This window comes from Varroa jacobsoni, unplaced genomic scaffold (genome assembly GCF_002532875.2).
Source record: "Varroa jacobsoni isolate VJ856 unplaced genomic scaffold, vjacob_1.0 scaffold_642, whole genome shotgun sequence".
Taxonomy (NCBI): domain Eukaryota; kingdom Metazoa; phylum Arthropoda; class Arachnida; order Mesostigmata; family Varroidae; genus Varroa; species Varroa jacobsoni.
Window position 1 is genome coordinate 203,150 of NW_019213544.1, and position 21,719 is coordinate 224,868.

At 40.0% G+C, this 21,719-nt stretch overlaps 2 protein-coding genes and 1 long non-coding RNA gene across 4 annotated transcripts; 2 read left to right on the forward strand and 1 right to left on the reverse strand.

Moving 5' to 3' along the window:
* Window positions 1-283: 283 nt before the first annotated feature.
* On the forward strand, window positions 284-4,122 carry LOC111262275 (uncharacterized). Its single transcript, XR_002681499.2, has 2 exons — window positions 284-1,266; window positions 3,506-4,122. It is a non-coding gene; the product is annotated as an uncharacterized LOC111262275 (long non-coding RNA).
* On the reverse strand, window positions 2,360-7,035 carry LOC111262272 (alpha-tocopherol transfer protein). Its single transcript, XM_022836412.2, has 2 exons — window positions 6,218-7,035; window positions 2,360-5,394 (listed from the first exon to the last, which is right to left on the reverse strand). The coding sequence occupies exons 1-2, from the start codon at window positions 6,755-6,757 to the stop codon at window positions 5,050-5,052; spliced, it is 885 nt and encodes a 294-aa protein (XP_022692147.1). The 5' UTR covers window positions 6,758-7,035; the 3' UTR covers window positions 2,360-5,049.
* A 388-nt stretch (window positions 7,036-7,423) lies between these two features.
* LOC111262273 (uncharacterized) lies at window positions 7,424-16,123 on the forward strand. Of its 2 annotated transcripts, XM_022836413.2 has the most exons (5): window positions 7,424-7,584; window positions 8,123-8,225; window positions 11,593-11,799; window positions 14,062-14,247; window positions 15,681-16,123. In XM_022836413.2, the coding sequence occupies exons 2-5, from the start codon at window positions 8,157-8,159 to the stop codon at window positions 15,882-15,884; spliced, it is 666 nt and encodes a 221-aa protein (XP_022692148.1). In that variant the 5' UTR covers window positions 7,424-7,584; window positions 8,123-8,156; the 3' UTR covers window positions 15,885-16,123. The 2 variants fall into 2 exon arrangements, with proteins under 2 accessions (XP_022692148.1, XP_022692149.1); XM_022836414.2 differs by lacking the exon at window positions 8,123-8,225 and having other exon boundaries at window positions 7,433-7,584; window positions 11,597-11,799.
* Window positions 16,124-21,719: the final 5,596 nt, after the last annotated feature.

A 21,719-nucleotide genomic window follows, 5' to 3' on the forward strand; every position in this document is an offset into this window, starting at 1 on the left:
GGGTGTCAGCATGGCGCCGGATCTTGTAGAACCACTGCAGACAGCGCCCCCATAATCTCCCTTTTCGTAGGAGGAAGCATGACGATGTGGCGGAGCATCTGCCGATGGTGGAGCATCTGCCGAGAAGTGCAACCAGCGCCCTCCCTTACCCTCGATTTTCAACGGGACTTTCAGCTAGATCTGGAGTGGACTGGATGAACGAGCAGTGCTAAAACCGTCTGCGTCTCCTTTTAACTTACACTCTCAGGTGCAAGCGGTTCGAATGAGCCGGTCACTACCGGCAACTGCTCGCCGACAAGCAGAACTAGCTCACCTAGCCGCCTGGTCGGCCGCTCCACTCGTGTTGCACTTAGTGGCGAGGCCGGTGTTCACTCTCCCCATTTTTTCTGTCCGCCTGCTCGTGGCGCCGTTTCGACACCTCGACGGAATAAGCAGCCGCCATCGTAATTGCGACAGTAACAGCCGCCTCGGCTGCGTGCCCCCGTCTTTGTTCACTTACGCATTAAGTTCGATGAATGTGGTATTTAAGGTTGTCGTACAGCGTAAGGGGAAGGCAAGCTCGAGCGGCAGCAACACAATGACGCAAAGCTCGAGCTAGGCGTCACAATAAAAGTTCTTTTCACTAATTTACCATCAACCATGCTTCTCGCTCGATGTTACGATGACAACGATCGTCTCGAAAGCAGAAGAAGTAGCAATGTTAAGCCACGCGTTTTGTTGCAGTACTGGAATATAAATCCCCCTTAGAGGAATCGGAGAATGCCTCGACAGTAGATGTATTCACTCACAAATATGGACACTTATTTGACAGTTAATGAAGGTTAATGGCATCAGTGTAGCAGTTAGCAAGCGGTACGGCAGCGTGCTGTGTTGGTAAATGAGTTCCGTTGACGACGTGATTCCGCCATTCCATTTGCAGACTAAAGACACTTCTTCATCATTTTTTTAGCCCGGGCGCGCACTGTAACCCAGTCAACTAACGAGTTATCAAGCACCAACATACCTGCACAAGCTTATGATAGAATTTCATATGAAGATGGAAGCAGAGCTGTATTCAATTTGCCGCCCATTGACGTCCATAGACGCAGCAAATGGTCTGGAGCATCAAAGATTTAGCGAGCATGTTTCTTTATTGCCGTTCACTAAAGAGCTTGAGTCATATCGTCTGTAACGTAGGATTTCCTTGCTTCTCTGAGTGAAAAATCAGACATTTGTCGGACCCCTTCTAGCCAAGGGAAGCGACGATGCCAAGAAAAAAACAGCCTTGTAAGCAAATAGCTACTGTACTCTTTAGAGGCAATGTGTTGTAAGAGCCTTTTGATCTGGATTCAAGCTAACGACCTAGTAGCCGCCTATTCTACTTTTGTTGGAGGTCTCCGATGGGGTCTATTTTCTGTCGCTACAACTTAACCTGCTTGAGACTTAGATCTGATAGCTGAAGGGATACATTGTACGTGGGGGCTTGGGCTATCGCCGCATAGGAAAGTCTGTAAATTAGATAGTGGTGACAGAGGGGAATCAAGTAACATTCAGATTACTGGTCTCTGATGTACAATCTGGCTTTGATGTCTGGTTTCGTGACGCCATTTGCCTCTTTTCCTGGTATTTGGTTTCTTTGTCCGAATTAAACAAATTTTGACATTAGGGTACTCAACTTTCGGAAGCTCAAGGATGAATTTGTAAAGATTTTAAAAAACATCACAGTAAATTAGATCCGTGCTATAGGCTAAATATAATTAAAAGTGAAACAAAAGTGTTTTAGATAAACATTGAAACAAAAAGTTTATTTGCTCCTTCGTTAGGAGCGAAAGAGATAGAAACTGAAAACTGTACCCTTTTTTTGAGAGGCGGCGCCGTTTGGTATATCTAAATGATCAAAGTTGTGCCTGGTCATTGAATATTGGTTCAGGTGTACGCCTGCGTCGAATCGCTGACATCAACCAGTCTGTTCCTGAAATCTCTATTAGCACCCGCACTATTCAAGTTAGGAATAATGTGTCGCAAATTTGAGTGGAATCACCTGCCCCTAACAAATTTAAAATGTTTTGAGAAGCTTTAAAGGCAGTAGCGCTTGTTTTAGTGTTCGAATATGGGTTTTTCCAAGACCCTTTGGCAGGAACTTTTGTCATAAACTATTTCTCTATTTTCCTTTAAAGGACCGACGGTCTTTATGAGAACCTACAATAGGATGAGCTATGTGTAACATGTCTTTTTATAATTATTTAACCATTTTATTTGCGACAATGCATATTTCTGAAAGTAGCCAATGGTAATAGCAATATGAAAGACGGCATGTCGGGAAGTTAGTTGAGGCTGGCGTTCCCACTCATACCAACCTAACTTTTCAACACAAGCTGAATATATTATGTTAGCGATTTTTATTATACAAAAAGCTTCGTTTCCATTTCTGATTTATTAGGTGCTTACTAAGACATCACCGTAATATTTTCAGCTCACCGTCTCTAATCATTTCCAATTGCAAGTGACCGCTTAGGATTTGATCCTCAGCTAAGTGTATTAGCTTCTGTTAATTTCACTACTTGCTAATGCTAACCGTTTGAATAGAATCCCAATCCGTGCTGTAATATGGCTCTTCATTTTATTTTAGGCAACTTATATGGCCTTGGAAACGGTCTTAGTGAGAAAAGATTTAGGCTCATTTAAAACAAAAACCCACATAAATATGTGCATCGTTTTTTGCAACAAAATTCTTATGTGCCAAGTTAGGCTATATTTCCAGAGACTACAACAATGTCCACATATTTTTTCCAAATAAAATTTCCACCGACGTTGTCCTAACAAAAACATAGTTCTGCCCCAACGCTTTTATGCCCAGGCTCGCCAAGGTTATATTAGAACAACGAACATAATCTACTTTTTTCTGCATGGAGCAAATCAGTTGAATGATAGGTCTCGTTTGAAAGAAAAGTTTTCGCAATAGCATTCAATGCCAGGGAACAACTACTTTAGCACTTTTTATAATGCCAAATGTTTACTATAATCTCCACAATTATGTGGTTCCATGCATTAACAACACTGTACTGTTTTCTTCTGTTCTATGACTCTTTCTTTGCCGCCGCAGATTCTCTTTTGAATGACATTCTCAACTGAAGTTTACACAGTACAGAAGTTTGAACAGGATTGCCAGACTTCTTTCTTTTTGTTTCGTATACTCGTAATTCGGGTACTTGACCCGCATTATTGGTCATGCGCATTAAAAGCGATGTTTTACTAGCTAAGGCTTCTGCACAGTGTTTTTCTAACGCGATTATTTGCACATAATTTTTTTAAGGATTAGGTGATTTTTCGGTTGTTTTCAGTAGTATTTATGTCGTTCAGATATTTACAATTCATCATGCAGCGTATCTTTTCTCCATCGTGTGTTGATTAGATACCAAGTAGCATGTTTTATGAAATGTTATATTTGCCGTGTTAGCTTTTTAAGAGATCTAGAGGAGACCTAGTGAATTCTAACGGCAAAAATATTATCCTGATTTTTTTCCAGAGGATAAGACAAGATAATAATTTAAGATTACGAACAAATTTGGAACCAGTGGGAGACAAGACATATCGCAGTCCATTCTGCCTACAGGTAAAGGTATGAAGTGGATAGCTAATGCAAAGAAGATCTGCTTTACTTTATTTTATTTCGCTTATGCGGCACAATGTGATAAACGAATGAAGTAGAACGTTTTTATTATCTTATTTTACTTTTAGTAGCCTTTAGGTCTTTCTTCGACGATTAGAATCACAGTTTACATACGCATTAAGTACTCAAAGGTGCAAGGGTGCCGCTTATGATAGAACAACAGTGGCTACATCGACTGATAGTCGACCTCAGTTATGATAGCATTATATGTATATAGTGTGCCTAGTCAAAATATGGAGTATATCCAAATAGGTTCATAGTTGTCGAACCTTTCGTTGAGTCTTCTAAATGATATAACTATGTTGTATTTCCACTGGAGGTCGCCCAATGATATCTAGAACTACATCTGTTACCCATTTCTATAATCCACGTTATATGTGTATATAGAGATTGGATTAATCATATCATTAAATAAAATCAGAGCGCGATCTGCTTCGGTGGCTTGAAAGCCGTGTTAATATCTAAAGATGAAATAGATTTTGGTGTTTTTTTTATGCCGCTTAATTCAATATTTATTTATTAACCAGTAATGAAACCAGTTTGTATCAATTGTCAACTCGTTTTGCTGTTAACCGTTAAGACTTCAAATATTTTGCGTTGCCAATGAAAGGCAACGTTTAGCAAACATAATTTAGGAGATTCACGTACTGACACAGCCCAAGACATAAAGATTAATTTCGTACGACATATAAGTGGTAACCATCTATAAACTATAAACTATAAACTGAGAATGAGTGTAGTACTATGACTCACTTGACTTACAGGTTTATTGCGGTAGTTAAGTATTTTTGTTTTTATGTGCAGAGTTTCGATTAAATATCAAGCTGTCGAGTCTAGAGAGAGGCGCTGCGCCAATATTTCCATCATATAGTAGAAAAAGATGACTATAAATTGTTGATATATTTCATATATATACTTTGTTGCACCGTTAGCTAAATCTACCGACTCACAGTATAAGTGGCTTGTGGTAAGTTCTTATGTAGTTTATAGCGGGACTACACTTAATCTTGATATTTTTCCACATCATGCAGTTGTAATATGAGTCTGGTTCGACCGGCAAAAAATCACTATACGAAACTATCTAACGATCTCCAATATTGATTCTCCAATTTGACCGATTGAGCTTTTAACAAATTGAATACACATATCAACAATCTAGCATGTCTAGCTAAAGATAACCAAACATTTACTAATAGAAGCTTAGCGTCGGTTAGAAATGTGGCAGGTTCATTACGCAATGGTCCTGATGTACTTGCATACAACGATGTATATCGAAAAAAAACTATTGAGTATTCGCATTAAACCGCCTACCGGTACCTGACATAAATCTGGAGACAACTTTGTGTAAGCATTATGCGAAACGCCTGACCCGAGACTTAGATCTGATTGTCAATGCTCTATCAGCTTGACTCATGATCAGCGCAGTCATTGTATGTCTTAGGCACATTGTATCCGTAGTAGCTATTTTGCACAAACTTATCGTGACGCTCATAAAGTTGTTTGAGGATCCACTTATGGGTAGACTGACCAGCGGTGCCACCGTACTCGAACGGAAGAATCTCAGCTGGAATGAAGCGGTGTAACGACGCCATATCCCGGCCGTGCATATGGAAACGGGCCCTCTGCTTAGCCCCGAGCAGTGGTCTAGCCACGCTGTAAATGAGATCCCATATTGCAGTGTTATTCACAACGTGGACACCTTTGAAGCGAACGGGGTAGCCATCTTGTAGAGCCATCACCAAGGCCTATGAAGATAAAAAAGATGTGCAAACAATATTGAGAGAATGCTTTTCCGACTGGAGGAATGTTATGGCAATGGGAAGGCATATGTGCCTGTACTATATATTATCCAAGGTGCGCTTGAGCGCAGACGTTAGACGTGTACAGTATACAAGAAGACCTATAACAATCATCCACATAAAGCAATCATAACGCAATATTATAGAACTTGGAGATGCTAATTCTTGTAGACACATAGATTGGAACAAAATCTATAGGTAAACATAATGCTCAATATGATGAATTTTGTTGATTTATATTATAGATTATATGCTGCCTGTAGGGGAGAGCGGATGTAGCGATACCATCTGATACATCTTATTTGACCTAATTGCTATTTCTCTAATAATAATTCTGTAATAAACTCTACTTTATTTGATTCGTTTTTCTTGACGTTTCCGACCCTCTGCTGAATAACCTCACCAAAATGAAAATCCATCCAAAAGAGATGGTATCACAAAAACTGCTATGGTTGTTTTCAATAATAACTCTAGTTAATGAAAATTAATTAATGGTAATTTTTATTCTACTTGCTCAGTCTTATCTTAGATGAATTTCGTCCCTTTTGTACAGGAGAAGCACTTTCTGTACATTTAGGTATGCACAAACTAGACACCCATTAGGGCTTTTTTTTTTCTAGCCATCCATTGATACTAATTGTGTTAAAAATGGTCGTCCGCCCTTATTACTTACTACAAAGCATTCCACGTAAATGTTACTAATTTTAATCTATTGCCTTTAAAGATTCCCGCAGACATTCACAAAGCTATTTAGACTATAATAACTAACCTTTATAGCCGAGAATGGTAGGTACTGTACGTAAGAGCAGTGCATCTTCTCTAGATCAATAAGAAAACGAACCCCATTCACTTGCACTTGAGGATCCTCCAATGTTAAATCACCAACCATAGCAGTTGGCGTAAAAATGTCACGTAGATCGAATCCACAATTTGGAGTCCAATTTCCAATTCTCCAAATAATTGTTGTTGTACCATCGAGTGGATTAAGCTGCTTGAGGAGAGTGCCCACCTTGAGTTCATAGGCGCCAGCATAATCCTTGGGTCCTTTGCCAATGGGCATGAAGCGTTCAGGATCAACCAGCCTAATACGAAAGTAGCGTTTATATGTCTTGACGGCTCGTTGAAGATTGAATTTCTTCGCACGCAAAAATCTCAACAGAAAATCCTCATCGAGACGCGGTCGGAACTCTCGAATCTCCGACACTGTCGAACGGAATTCGGTAAGAAGCTTTCGGCGTACCTCGGGGGTTTCTCCGAGTTCCTGATAAGCCCGTTTCTGCCAGTCCGTTACATCTTGAAAAATCATCATGTTGCCCCTGCGACAGCTGAAGACGCACTGGCCGCCTTTCACCGACGTTGAAGGCTGTATTCTGCCAGAGTATTTTCAGTCATCATCTAGATCATGTCCAATGCCTTCTATGTTGAATCATCTTTGGGGCGAGCATTAATCTTCGTAGAAAGGACGTGGACGCAGCCGCGACTGCCAAAAGTGAGGGTGAATCATCTCTAGGAAATGAAAGTAATACTGCGGTTTCGGACAATGATGCTCGATGCTGCGGCTATCATACACCGCAAATGACGCTGGCGGTGGTGAACACCAGACTGTTTGCATTGCAGCCAAGAATAGACATATCTATTCACATGTTACTTGCGTGTGTGTAGCATTTCGTTTAGTCTGAACCTGCGCATGACCCCTAACATACTGCCCACTTTGGAAACGCTCGGCAGTGTGCGGATGTTGAGTGTCTGTCTGTTCGTCTGTGCATGTGTATGCAGAGGTGTTCCGTTATAGTTGTTGCACTAACGAACTGTAGAAATGTGGGCAAAAAACGCTCGGGAGGGTGGCGCAAGATACAGCTCATAGCGTCCATACGAACACGCGTTCACTGCAGTATTCGGCGGAGCAAAACGTCGACAATAAACAACCTTCTGGACGAGTGGTGGGGGTAGACTGGCTTAGCTGGGAGCATCGCTGTGACACAAGGCGAAAAGACAGTTAACAATAACATTACGTTGTACGAGGCATATTCTTCTAGGCAGAATTCTGATGATGACCGCAATTTCGTTGGTTAGCTATCAAGTGTGCTTATGAAAACACTGCAACGTTGGATTTCATGCGGAGAAACGTGGAAATGAGTTAGGCTGATTTTTTTGTGCTACGTTCTCAGCTGAAACTTCATGGATGAGTATTTTCTGTATTTGTTATTCGTGCTGATATGCTTGTTGTTAATTGCTGTTGCTTGTGTTGCAATTATAAAGAAGCTGAAGTAGAATTGAAGGTGTTGTGTATGTCACCATAACGCATTTTACAGACGAATGTACACATCTATCTTGACCTCTAATAAAAGATACAGTAAGAGTTGAAGTTAGTTGGCTTCAGAGACACACTTGACAAAGCATTTTTCACACTGACTCGGGCGAAGATACACTGATAGTGCGCGTCAGACCTTATCTGAAGCAGCTAAATTTTGGGAAATAAATGAGTCGTTATAATGTACATAATAAAATGAAGGTCACATTCATCGTGCAATACCAGCTACTCAGGGCTATTTTTGTTAAGAATGATTATGAAAGCGCTCATATATATATATATATATATATATATATATATGAGCGCTTACACTGTCAGATACAAATAAATGATTATGATTACCATGGACAAATAATATTATAGGTAATAAAAAAAGCACATAGGATGCCAAGACAAGATGGACGCGTGTGCGGTGCGGAAGTACATCAGGACAGACAACGAACCGGATATATATAATCGATTAAATGTAAAACATCGATTCAAAATGGCGGTAAAATCCAAGTATATGTTTCGAGATTCAACTGTATTTCGAAATGTGGAGCTTAAAATCTCACACTATCCATAATATGACCTTTCCAAGCAGAATACAGGCATGCTTCGGAGAGACTTGTCGTTCTGAACAGTCTATCAGCCGTTATAATATAATTTTCATTTTCGCATATAATATTTATTCCTACCAGCAAATACTTTCATATCAAAAAAGGCAAATAAATCAGTCTGGATATTTCAACGGAATAAGTGAGGTGATGTGATGACCTGCCATGAAGCGAACCGAAAGCAAATTTGCCTATGGCGCAATGCAGAATGACAGTATGAGGAAAAGGAAATAGACTGGCTGAATCATTAACCCGATTTCTGTATTATGCAATCCAGGGTCCTGTATAAATCTGGCGGATGTCGTTCCCAATGATCAGGAAAACTATTAAACTCAACTTTCATTACGGAACTGTTTCGAGGCCACAACATCGACCATTAGCCGAGTAGAGAAAAATAGAAAAAGGCCTATCAACCTTTAGCTGCTTGGTGCAGGAAGGCAGAGAAAAACGATTCACTTTCGTATCAAGTTTGAAAATGCGGGTTTTCTCTTTGCTCTACAAAACACGTGAAACACTACAGTAGTTTGCAACTGTCCGCCATTTCGCATTCATATATGTGTATATATATATATAAGCCCGAGCAGACATCACTGTCCAACAACGACAGCAAGCCCTTTAGATGTAAACAATGCTCTGGGTTACAATTAGTTATTTAAAAAAATGAATTATTTACGTAACAAAAACAATTGGATGGAATCGCTAGTGTTGTTCTTTTTTAATTATTTTTTTCATCTTGTGTTTGAACTCGCATTTACAGAAGTCGCTCTATCTTCTGTAATTGTGTTACATTTCTTATAATCTGCAATGGTACCCTATGATACGCGCTTCGCAGAAGAACATAACTAGCAAGGGGTATCGTGCGTTTGTCTTTGAAGCTATCGCGAACCGCACGTTGCTTCGTAAAGATACCGTTATCCATTGAACTTCGATTTAGATCTATAACTGAGCGCAAAACATTCTGACGAACCCGTTGTTGTATCCGCTGGATAAGCCATTAGCATTCCATAGCAAGTATGCCCTAATCTACCGTGTCTCATTTTACGACTCTTCATAATCCTTACTTTGCCAGTAATTACCGATTAAAAGAAGAGGGCCAGTTTTCGTTTTCATTTACATCCATCTTCCTCTCGTATTAGATTTACCCTCATGATAGGGCAGTATGTAACGTGTTTGCTTGATAAAATTAGAGATATATAGTGGTGTATGTTTGAATCCGAGCGTAAATACTGTTTGTTTCGTGATGGAAGCCAGTAATCTGAGGTAATGCATAATACATTAGGTACTGCACATAAAACAAGATATATCTGCATGCAGATAAGATATATTTGTTGCGTTTGCGAGCTAGGACAGCCTACCCAATTTGTTGGAAATTAATGTCCCGTACTATCGTTGAGCATTGCTTCAGGCGCGTAGTTGCTTCCACCACGGAACGAACTGTGCCTATGTTCAGTTTCGAACCTACGGCACCATGTGCCTTTCGTCTTACTAACCAAACGTGTTATTTACTGTGACATCACGAAAATACCCAATTTGTTTACTGATGCAATATACTCGCATCGATAATTCAGTATCACTCTGCGGCAATGTGTCTGTGCGAGTGTTTACATTTCGATAATGCTATCTGATAGAGAACTTAGCGGAGGCGGTCTTTCTGAATACGGTCAGCGCAGATCAAGATGAAGGTACCCGCCTTAACTTTTTCGTCGCCTATGCAACTACGCCTGTCTATTTAGCTGTGCCCGGGTCTTTCTCGGTGATCATCAATGGGATAAGTACCTCGACGGGATCGACTGCTTGTTCCGTTCAGCATCGAGGCTCTGATGAGCGTGTTCACCTTTCCTCTTTTGGGCGCTATACTAGCCGCTGCGAGTGTAGGGGCAGCTGGTCGTGGCCTCGCCACAGTGAGCCGGTCGTCGACGAGACACTAGTATAAAGAAAAAGAGGAAAGAAACAAAACTTGAAAGGTGGAAAGAGACCTGCAGGCTCAGTGCGATGAAGATTTCGGGTTAACTCGTGAGCCGATGGCAATGGGTGCTTGAACACATCAAAGCTACGCTGTGATGATTATCACCGTTTAGTCAACAGAGGAACGTGATAATCATGATAGTGGAATCGTCACTAGTAGTTTAGCTTACAGCTCGCTCAAAGCCTAAACGTGCCCACCAATGAGTGCTATGCCCATCGATAAATTTATGTCAATCGTTTCTTTGTCTAATCGAACAAAGCTTGTGCGCTAAACACATAATTTCAACACGTGTCTGTTTGTACAAAAATAACTTTAAATCTACTTAGTTCAAACCTTACTTGTGCCGCCGAATTCTTCTTCTGCTTTTGCCCCGTTCGAATATTTTGTATTTTTTTTTTTCTTATAGTTGTCGTGCGTCTCAAATCATTGAACACGTCAAGAATACTATTAAATGAGGATATCAATTCCTTGGCCAATACAGCCCGTCAACCCGTAACAGGAAAGATGATAGGGATGGCTTTTGGACGACAAGATAAAAGTGAAGAGCTTCCTGTCATAGGAACAACTGCTGTAGGCTATAATAAGCACACGCGACAAAAGGGCGCGGATTCTAGACGGGATTTCTGATATATTATACCGAACAAAAGTAAAAAAGGTTGACAAAAAAAAATATAAATTTGTCACACGAACTACATGTTACAGTATTAGAATACAGAACGGACACAACTCAGTTAACATACAATAAGGAAAAATAAATCGTAAGCAATTGGGTTCGAATGCCCCCGCGCTAGTGTAGTAGCAACATGTTTGAATTCTGAACTTTAGAGCACATAATGTGGGTTCGACTGCAAACGTGGGCACAGTTCTTTTCCTGCTGGAAACGGGCAGCCGTCTAGGGAAACACACGACTAAGGTTGTATCAGACGTAAAACGTAAAGATGTTTCATCTTTATTAAGTTCTAACGCCGAACACCTAATCGCTTAACATCAACGTGAAGAGAGTTTATCTAGTTTACTTGTAGGTGTAATCTTGCAAATAATTTTATAGTAGATACCGATAGACAGACGCATGTAAATATCTTCAAATTTTTACCAGTGAAGGGCAGAGCTCGCATGACGAACTTTGATGTCGCAATAATCCAACGCAATAGTGGATCTGGTTATAATCGCATTTTGCGTCTTCAACAACGAAGTCCGAATGATAGAAAACTAGATTAGTACACGTAGAGACTATGAAAGCTTGCTCTGACGTCAAAACATTGTTTTCAAAGGTAGTATTACTGTCAATTGTCGTCTTTACGGCTTTTACGGGTGCAGCTTACGCCAAAAGCGTGAGTGAAGATATCGCGTCGAAGATTATCAATGGTTTTGGAAAACTTCAACAGCAGCAACAACAACAACATGGGACCCTGGATCAGATGAAAGATGTCGTTGCTGATAAGCCGCTTGCGCTACTTGCGTATTCTGAAGTTAACGCTGTAAGTTGTTCGTCGATAAAGTTCATATCGCAGTGTATAGTCCTTGCGCGTACAGCTGTAGTCGTTTTCAATGAATAAATTGCCACCAAAAAAATGCTAATACGGCTAAGCAAGGTTTACTTGCTCAAATGCCTTTAGTATAAGATTTTAGGTAATTCTACGGTATCTGCCTCGATGGGCGAAAGTGCTAAGGACGAACTAGGCACTGTTTGCTTTTTAAAACGGATTGCTGGGCTTCTTCAAGCATTTCGATAATCTGCGCATAAAATTACGTTAAAGTTCTTTGATTTCTTTCGTAGAGTTTTGCTGAAAGGGGTCGGGCCGAGCAAAGTCTACGAGAAGTACTTATCTATTATGATTTACTGTATGATGCTAACATGAGCGAGCGTCACTTTTAGTCACCTTTAGCTATCCTCAGAAGGAGAATAAAGAACTGAATTTTTAATGAGATGTAGAATTAGAACCGAATTTTGATGTAAAGAATCAGAAGATAATCTGGGATGATGGTAATCGTGAATCAAAGGTTGAACTCATCAACTTTTGGTATCAAAACGGTTTTCAGGATCCAGTATTTTCGATAGCATCGTACACTGCGCTGTAGTAATAGTGCATCCATCCTTCAGGATTTATTGACTCGAACAATTAGTTGTTTGGCGGTCGCAATAGTGGTGTACCAGGCGTAAGCTGCGGTAAGACCGCGCTGTCTCATAAGTACTACTCATAAGAAGGCCAACTTAACAGACCATCTAAAACGTCGTATGTTCGCTGTTTGGGTCAAAGAGCAGCTAAAATATAACTTCAAAATTAAATTTATATTTGACTGGCTCAGAGAAAACAAAATTGTTCTATATGAAGGACGAGGTCACGCATGGCATTTATGAACGACATTTTGTGCAGCTGGGACAACTGTACATTGCAGGCCGTGACCTGGAGATATCCGTTGCTTTACTTAACCGTTCAGGGTTTTTATTGTACATATTTGGCAAAAGATTTTCTGTGGCCAAAACTCGACGAATTTGGCTCCGACCATACGTGGTTTCGACGAGACGACGCTATTTGCGCACGTTGAAAGAGAAACAGGGTTAACGCACGATTTACCGCGAAGCACCCATACAATGGTCGCTCCATTGGTCATAATGGCCGTTATTTGATTTTTTTCTGTAGTGTCTCGAATGCAGAGATCAGTCTAGTAAATACATTTACAATTTATTCTAAATACAGTAATATTAGCGTAAACAAATGATAACACGTCAACATTTAGAGATTGCGCGCGATCATATAAACAAAAAATGATCAAAACCTACATACATATCAAGCTTCGATTATCACGGCTGCGTGGTATAAATCATACCGTTACCGTTCTGCGAGATAATTTCAGTTGTGCCGACTCAATAAATTGGTACCATTTATCAAAGTTGAAAATTGATGCATCGGAAACGGATAATTAATCGGACTAATCATGAGTTTACGTACGTGTCTCTGATGTATAGCTTGGATAAAATCTGCAATTCGGAATTATTCTTATAGTGTGAATAGGCGGTCCAATCTTGGGCTATAGGTTCTTGCAAGCCTCCTCGGTCTTTAATTCGAAATTGTGCTAGGACTATCTGCCTTCTAATCCTGCACGAATAGTATAGAAAGCGAATAAAAAATAGCCCGAGCGTGAATTATAAACTTCAATAGCACCATTTTCTTCTATAATTTGCTAGGTTCCACTTAATCTCTATCTTGCGAGCGAAGTAAAACTATATGTATGTATATATATATATATATATATATACCATAAAGCGATACAATTGAATTTGTATCGCTTTATGGTATATATACTTATATCGTACGCTTATCATAAGACGAATGCATTTATGAGTCGACATACACATATACACGAGGTCTAATAGTTCCAAATATCTGTCCAATACGTATTTAGTGTATCATTACAATAGCATCTTCACAGGTTTGCGTGTTAGTTGGTTTTCTTAGAACTGTTTCGATATCTTTTTTAATTGGCCTCGTTACCATGTTCAGCTCATTTCACACCATGTCATTAAGGCAAGAGGGCAGCCGAGAAAACGCGTATGTAACTCATCACATGGTAGCACGACCGAAGGCTTATTTCGAGTAAATAATCTACACGCACGTTTCTTAACTTAAGCGCATCATTCATGCCGTTCATTTTTAGATGCATAGTCTTTGTTAGTTTAGCGTTTTGTGCACGTGCTGTTATTTTTTTCTGCTTTATTTCACGATCTTTAATAACGCTAGCGCGGAGCCTACATGCGAAACAGGACCAAGTATGAGAAATTCGATGACGACGACGACAATGACGACTTAGACGGGTCGACCACCGCCGGACCTCGCCTTCTAAACGCCGCCGTCCTCCTCAATGTTCTTCTAAAAAACAACGGCTCCGAAGAGCATCTGCGAAAAATCTACGCCAGCAATGCTGAGGTGAGTGTTTGAGTTTATCAGTCTTTCTGATCCGAACGATGGTACAGGGGTAGCGTGTTTGCTAGATCCGGCACCTACCATAACAATGAAATTCGGACTAAATTTGTCGAACGATCATCCAAGTGCTATTACACGCCTACGGTAATACGAATATACCTATATGCATACATACATATCTATAGGTACATCTACATCACGCATATGGAAAAGTGTGAGATTTAGCGAGGTTGTTAGGTTTAAAAGCAGAAGTTGACTATCTATTTCTTGTAGTATATTGTGAAGCGTGTCTTTCCATATGATGTCTTCAACTTATCATGGATAAGCTGGTTATAATAAATTCATAAATTAACGTAGCTACATTACAACAGTTAATAAATACAGTATCGAACTTGTAGCTAGTATTATTTGCAATTTTTACTCTGAGATGTCTTTATTAAAATACAAAATGCGAAATATTCATTACGTTGCTTATATCTTGTTGGGTTTCACTGAAAAATGTCTGCTTGGCGCACAAAAGCCGTATCGAGCTTTTTGAAGACGATAACAGGCGATTTTCTAGAGGTCCGGCTCACTCGGTCCTCCATAAAGTATATTTTGAAAAATATGTAATTGAAGAAGTGTTCGTACACACACTTAAAGGATATATATACTCAAGGATATATTTTTATGGGAATAAAAGGTATGAGGTCACGTTGGGCACATTGGCATTAATCACGCTTCTTTTTATTGCTAATCTTCGGGTGTATGTCACACGTATAATATTAGGTTCGGGCAAGGTGTTTTCACATTGACTCAGCATGGCATACTTGCATGATGACGTGTAACCATCGATGCGAATCTTGATTCCGTTGACACACCTAGTGACGACACAATGACTTTATCCTAATGTTGAAAAGTAATGGAACTGCAGCAGGATGAGTAATGAGCTGCTAAACAGCCCTCCACGGGAAAGATGTTTCTTGGATCTGTGAAGTTGCTTTCACTTTTATGTTTAACTTACAAGATTTGCCCTCAGAAAGTGTTTACTCTTCTTAGATAAGTGGTTGGAGCACTTTTCTTCATTGGAACCACAGCACCTTTCATTGCGACAAGTTTTTAGTCGCTTATGAAACAAACGCGGAGGTAATTCCTTTCAATAACCACTGTATTTGTGGCGTATTTTCTTCGATAACTTCGGTAGGTAACGAAACATTCTTGCATCGTATAGTCCACCGCGAATCTGCCTGTGGCCTTCGGTACGTGTCCCGGTAGTAACGCGTGAAAATCTTTTCAACTACGAAATTTTTGTTTGAAACATTAATTCTCCAAACACGCAATAAAGAAAGTAATGAGAACGGGTGAGCAAACACGTATTAAATAAGTCCCGACGAAATTGGCGTCACACATCATTCCTACGCTTGTGGTGTACTACTTCCCGTTTTCGATTTTCGCAGATTGTGGCGCTGCAAACATATGACGGGGATCTGCTTTGGATCGAGGCGCGTTTTGCCAATGACACCAAGAAAAAGGGCTCGTTAACATCACGACAGGTATTACGGCGGTGGAGGCTGGATGAAAGGATTGAAGTGTTTGTCCCAACTGTGCTGGCTATGTTGCCCCTCGTCGGATTCTGGTTGGGGGTTCTAGCCCAGCGATAATGATGTGCACGAAGCAGGGACGCCTAAATCGACGTGATCGTGAAACAAATGAAGGGCAGTGCAAAGAACCGCTGTGTTTAGCTGATGTCAGGGAACAAGTTAAATAACAGGCTTAAACGACGGCTAGGGTAGCGAAGAGGACAAATTGTCACGCAGGTCTTTACAATATATAGAGATGTGCATCGAGATAAGGTTCACAATATATACGTTATGTTAATAAAGACGTGGACTATGCAATAGGTTTTGGTGTAGTGTTCTAGAAAACTTTTCCTTCGCTTACGTGGGTTTGCTGCGTAATAGATAGGATTTCGTCCACTAGAGTTGGTCAGTGTGCTAACATGGCGCAGACCTTAAATGTAATAAGCGCAGTGTATACTCTTCATCAGCAGGTGGTCCGTAAGTGAAGCTTCCACCTTCAATGCATCAACTATTGTACCGTAGCAGTAAATAATTACCTGGCTGTTTTGCGTTGCCTCTGCAGACAGCTTGAATCGGGTTAATATGGTCGGATCGAGTGCGTACCGCTATATCATAAAAAAAATAGCTATTTTTTCGGAAACAGTAAGGTGTTGTTTTTTTCCGTGAACCGGTACCACAATGACGATACAACCGATCTCAAAGCCAAAAGTGTGCGCTTGTTTCTGCTGTTAGATCCCTTATCTTCCTAATGATTTTTCAGACAAACTCGATTCAGTAGATTTTCAAACTATCCTCGTGCTGCCATAACCTCCAAGAGCCCAAGTGATCTTAAAACGCTCAGTCGTTTACTTTCGTTACTTTTTTTTAATTTGTCCACAACCTTTTGCTATTGAAATAAATAGGTCTTGTCCGTCGGCCGCCACTTAGTAACTTTAAACATTTATTTCACATTTAATGTTCGCACATATAAACATAAAATTTTTAATATTAGGCGGCACTTATATCGTTGTTGCGCACCTGAATATTGCCAGAATAAAAACTACTGTTAAGGTCAAAAATCTTATATTTGCAGGACTTTTAGGCCTGCTTTTTAGTTAAACTTCTTAGCTAGTAGATTGTCTAAACGGAAGGCAACATAACCGAAAAAATTTCAAGATCTTATTGTTTCGGCTAACAGATGCTATATGATAAGTTTCATTGCCATAATAAAAATATGGTGTGTAGGCACCGCGATGGTGATAACCGTATTGACCTCACGCTGTAGCTAAAGTTATTATTGTCACCAAATTTGTTGTATTTTAGCTAATGTTAGGCTGTTGCTTATTATTTCGCTTTAGGTTGCGGTCTCATACCACCTTATAATGGAAGGTTATCGTAGAACTAGCATGTTGGAAACGAGGCTGTCATCTATCGAAGGTCTACAGTGCTGAGGTTCTCGAAACCCCATTCGCAAAGGTCGTTTTCATTCACTGGAACAAAGCACGGTTTCCCGTTGAAGCTGTTTTTAGAGTTTAGACGAACGGGGAGCTGAGTGGTTAATGTGCATGTCTTCCATGCTAATTACGAGCCTGTGGCCGTGAACAATTTAACTGTCAGGGATAGCAAGTTATTACTATAGCATATGGTTCCCATATGGTTTCATAAATCTATTGAAGAAACCCAGAGTAGACCGGTAAGGCTTACCTCGGCAAACCTTCTCGTGGGAAGAAGTCTTTAATGCGGCCATATTGAAGACATGATTTTGAATACTTGTCCATAAAGTAAAGATAACCGAAGGAAATTAAAGGCAGAAAAATGTTTAACGTTGGTTCGCAACCATAATCTTTTTGTTAGCTTAAACTAGGGTGTATTTCAGGAGCTGAAATCCGTGGTTGCTGACTTTCCAGCTGTAACAGCCCAAGCGATCGTACCGCCTATACCTCTAATTAGGTAATATTCGCCACATCTCAATATATCTGCCATTTCAGATCAACAGTATCTGTTCCCGGTATTAACATATGGATACTAACATCGAACTAAACAGCTGTTATTTTTGGGGTGTTCGAGAACCTTAGTATAGCTAGCAAGACCCAAGTTTCGAAAAGCCAATATTTTATCTAAAAGAAATGCGGCTTTCGATGCATAGAACTGTCCGCTTCCGGTCTAGCGTGGCTGAGGATGCACCTCCAAGAAAGTCATACAAGCTCACGTTAAATTTAATCCAGCATATAACAGACCGCCGTCGGTTCCTTGAAAAAGATCGAACTTTGATGGGAAATTTTATCGGGCTATCCAAACTAGGCGAAATGGGTTAATGAGAAACTTTTGTTAGATGAGTCGCATAATCCTCTCTTTAGGCAGTGCTTCCAGCAAAGTTTTCTGTATTCAGATAGTACTAATAAAGATTGCAACAATATGACTATATCGTACAGAGCCTAGAACTCCCTGTATGAAAAAAACCACCAAAGTGTTTATATCACATGAAGTGATGCCAAGGAGGACGGTGGAACTGCTTCCATATTTAGGAAATTGACACAGAATAACTTCCGCACTTTTCTTGATCCAGAAACGCTCATCATAGCTTTCTGGAAACAATTATGGACTAATACGAATATTTTTTAATTGCAGTCACCGGCTATTTTTTCCGCGGCCGGGCAGGGAAAAGATTTCTTGATATGCCAGAAGTCTCCGCTTGACTGCTTTCCGCGTCGTTACCACTATCTCGCGTGAGGCGTGCACTATACTTCAATATATATATATATATACGTTACGTATCTAAAACAAATATAACGCCGCTAAGAAACGCAACAGCCAATTTGTTGCTACATAGTGTGACTGATACAGCAGTTGTTCTGGAAAGGGGACCATACAGGCAAGCTTTAGCCAGGCAATTGATTTGAAAGCATTGTCTCGAAAAAACTGTGCGCAACTTAAATCTCCTGAGTCTCTCACTGTCGCTGGGCTTTAAACTTATGAACTTGTTACCGTACAAAAAAGAAGCTGAGCGTTAAACTTTTACCCCTTAACACAACTTCACACAACATTTGAGCTGTAGTTCTTAAAGTCTAAAGTTTCTAAAGAGCTAAAGTTTCAAATCAGATACAGTCAAAACGCCGTGAATTTTCGTATGTCCATGTACTTTTAGCTTAATTTATTAAGTGCAATGTTGCAGAGGTAATGTATTTCTAGAATAGTCTTATTTTAGGGTATAAGAAATACTTAAACTTGCAGCTTCTGAGTTGGATGAGAGCAAGACTACGGAAATAGCGTGATTTTCTATTGTTCACATCAGCGCCGACTCCAGCTTTGTCAACGCCTACTTTTAAGAGCGTAGTAGTGGTAGTATTTTGTTTATCATTTCTGAACCATATCAGAGAGTAAAGTGACTGGGTTCAAAGACAAATTTTCTTTAACATATTTAACGCCTGCGGGTAAACTACTTCTTGGATTCTTGATAATTTTTACGGCCTCATGATTAACTAATTAGGCCTTTGACCTTTCAAAGGACATTTGTCCTTTGTCCTGAAGTGAGCAATTAAAATTATAAACACGACGAAAATTTCTTTTTGCATGGATCCTTTTACTAGTCACATTGGATAGCATGTACAGAAGACCATCTTTCTGTGACCGTTCGACTTCGATTCGAATTTGTGGCACTCCTTTGCTGTTATAAATTATATCGAAATGTGGGCTCTTTTCATTTATAGATGCACATTTTTGCAACATAACAAAAAAAAAACCGAGAATAGAACGTGTCAGTGAGTTGCGAGAATAGTCACATTGCTACAATAGCCTTTTCTATTAGATCCGTATTATAAACATTAGATATCATCGTTTACAAAATCGTTCATCGATATCAGAAATATGAAAATGACCTCATGTATACAAAGCATTACACTGGCAAATAGAGTATGCAATCCTCCTATGTTAATTTTAACCTTTTATCTATTGCATACCTAAAACGACGAGTAATGTGTTCACCATGAATGCACTTTTAAAAAATGTCCTGTTTCCTTTAACACAAATACTTCGAATAGATGCTACCGTAATATATACACCCGAACACCTTAAGGAAAAAACATTCTGTATTTACGCAAGAGATAGCTTTTTCACTTCGCAAATTCGTTTTTTTTTAAAAAACATGTGATGTTGGCGGGACTTTTACATATATATATAATATGGAGATACATGTGCAATGTTTATACCCTTCACACACCAAAATCGAACGAAAGGTCGGACAAAAAAGCAAACGTCCGCTCAGTATTCCAATCAATAAAGTAATACACATTATGACAATTACCTTTTTTGTGTGACTCTGACTGTGGGATTAGGCTACACATAAACTTAATCAAAAGTGGTTCGTAGAAAATTCTACCACTCTTTGTATATACTTGTAGGTACCATTCCCTAGCATCTAGGAAAGTCGGCGTGCCACCGTGAGACAATTTGCTTACTGCGGCCAGCATGCACACTGTATATGTGTGGCGGCAGATTGCACGATGCTGTTTGATGGTACGAAAAGATATATATTACATGCCTATACAAATAGCGTTCAAGAGAGCCTTAGGGGCCTGCAAAGGACCCTCATAACAGAACGTTTGTCTCGATCCTACTGCCTTTTTTTTCGAGTTGTCGTTTCATCGTCTTGTCTGCGCCGTATAGTCGAGCTCGTTTAACATAGATCGTTCGTTTTCCGAGATATAATCTTATCTTGAGATTTAGCCTGTTCCTTCCCAGGACAGTTTACCATGAGGGCTATAAACCTGTTTCACCTGACGGAAAACTGCCCTACAGGATGTGTTTCACGCACACCTAGCGCTGTGAACGGACGAACGGACTAACACGATAGACTTGGCTCCATTGCTTAGATTGTATCAGCCAGCCACTTTCAATGCAAACAACGGCGAAATCTATACGGCTGGTTCACCTCGACGAACAAACACGAATCATTTTCAACGGTTCTTGGCTTAAGTTTGTCATCTTGCTTCGAGCGTCACGTCACTTACGTTACATGATATCGTTGCAGCTGCCCGAGCAGAGTTTCATGTAAGTTAGGTAGCTCGTAGATGTACGCAATTCTAAATGTTTTTTTGCAGTGTACCGATTCATTTTGTTTGCCTTGACCTGCGTGCAAGCAGTTTTTCTTCTAATCGACAAAAGAATGTAATTAACGCTCAGTATTGAAAAAAACGTACTGCTATTTTACGTCTTTACGTTTTTCGCGCAGTGCACTTTAATACTAAGTCTGATGGCTATAATCAGTTGGAGTAATTACTGAAACACGTGTTATCATATTTTACCCGTATATAGGGTGCGCACCGAAGGTCAAAGCAAAACGGATAACCCATAGGAATACCGCGCTCTGAGTCGCAGCGGAAACGTAAGAAGTCTTGATAATTACATAAGACCGTTGGTACGATTTTACGAGTTTTTTTTATAGAGCAGGCAACCCATTTTTGCGTGACATCGGATGCACTCAGTGTGAACAAGGTGGCACGGCAATCTTCTAACACGGTAATGTCTAATCATTACTGTATTTTAATATTGTTCACGCTTGGAAGGTAAGTAGGTTTTTATGCCTTTATCCTAATCCCAGTCAGATTGCGCACCCTGGATTCTCGCGCAGAGGTTTATATAGCTTGAAGTAGACAACTGAAATTTCTGTTCGGGTACGGTAAAACCATTACGGTGAATAAGGCCGGTCTTTTTGGTTTGTAATAGATCCCATACACGGTAATCACCAAATGATCATTATGATTAAGAATCGTTTACTGATTTCATGAATATAGTTTGGGGGTGATAACGCGAACATTTCGAAAAGTGTTTTGCAGTTAAAAATTGTCATTTACTTCAATATTGATTCGAGGAGGTCCACATATGTTGTATTCATTTATTTAGGCCTGATCTTAGGAATAAGACTAAATCTATCATTGGAAA

Coding starts and splice junctions, on each gene's coding strand:
- LOC111262272 (XM_022836412.2), bottom strand. CDS start 6,757: ATGATGATTTTTCAAGATGTAACGGACTGGCAGAAACGGGCTTATCAG. Junction 5,395..6,217: donor TACCATTCTCGGCTATAAAG/GTTAGTTATTAT, acceptor TTATCTTCATAG/GCCTTGGTGATGGCTCTACA.
- LOC111262273 (XM_022836413.2), top strand. CDS start 8,157: ATGGACGCGTGTGCGGTGCGGAAGTACATCAGGACAGACAACGAACCG. Junction 8,226..11,592: donor ATATATATAATCGATTAAAT/GTAAAACATCGA, acceptor TTGTTTTCAAAG/GTAGTATTACTGTCAATTGT. Junction 14,248..15,680: donor TCTACGCCAGCAATGCTGAG/GTGAGTGTTTGA, acceptor CGATTTTCGCAG/ATTGTGGCGCTGCAAACATA.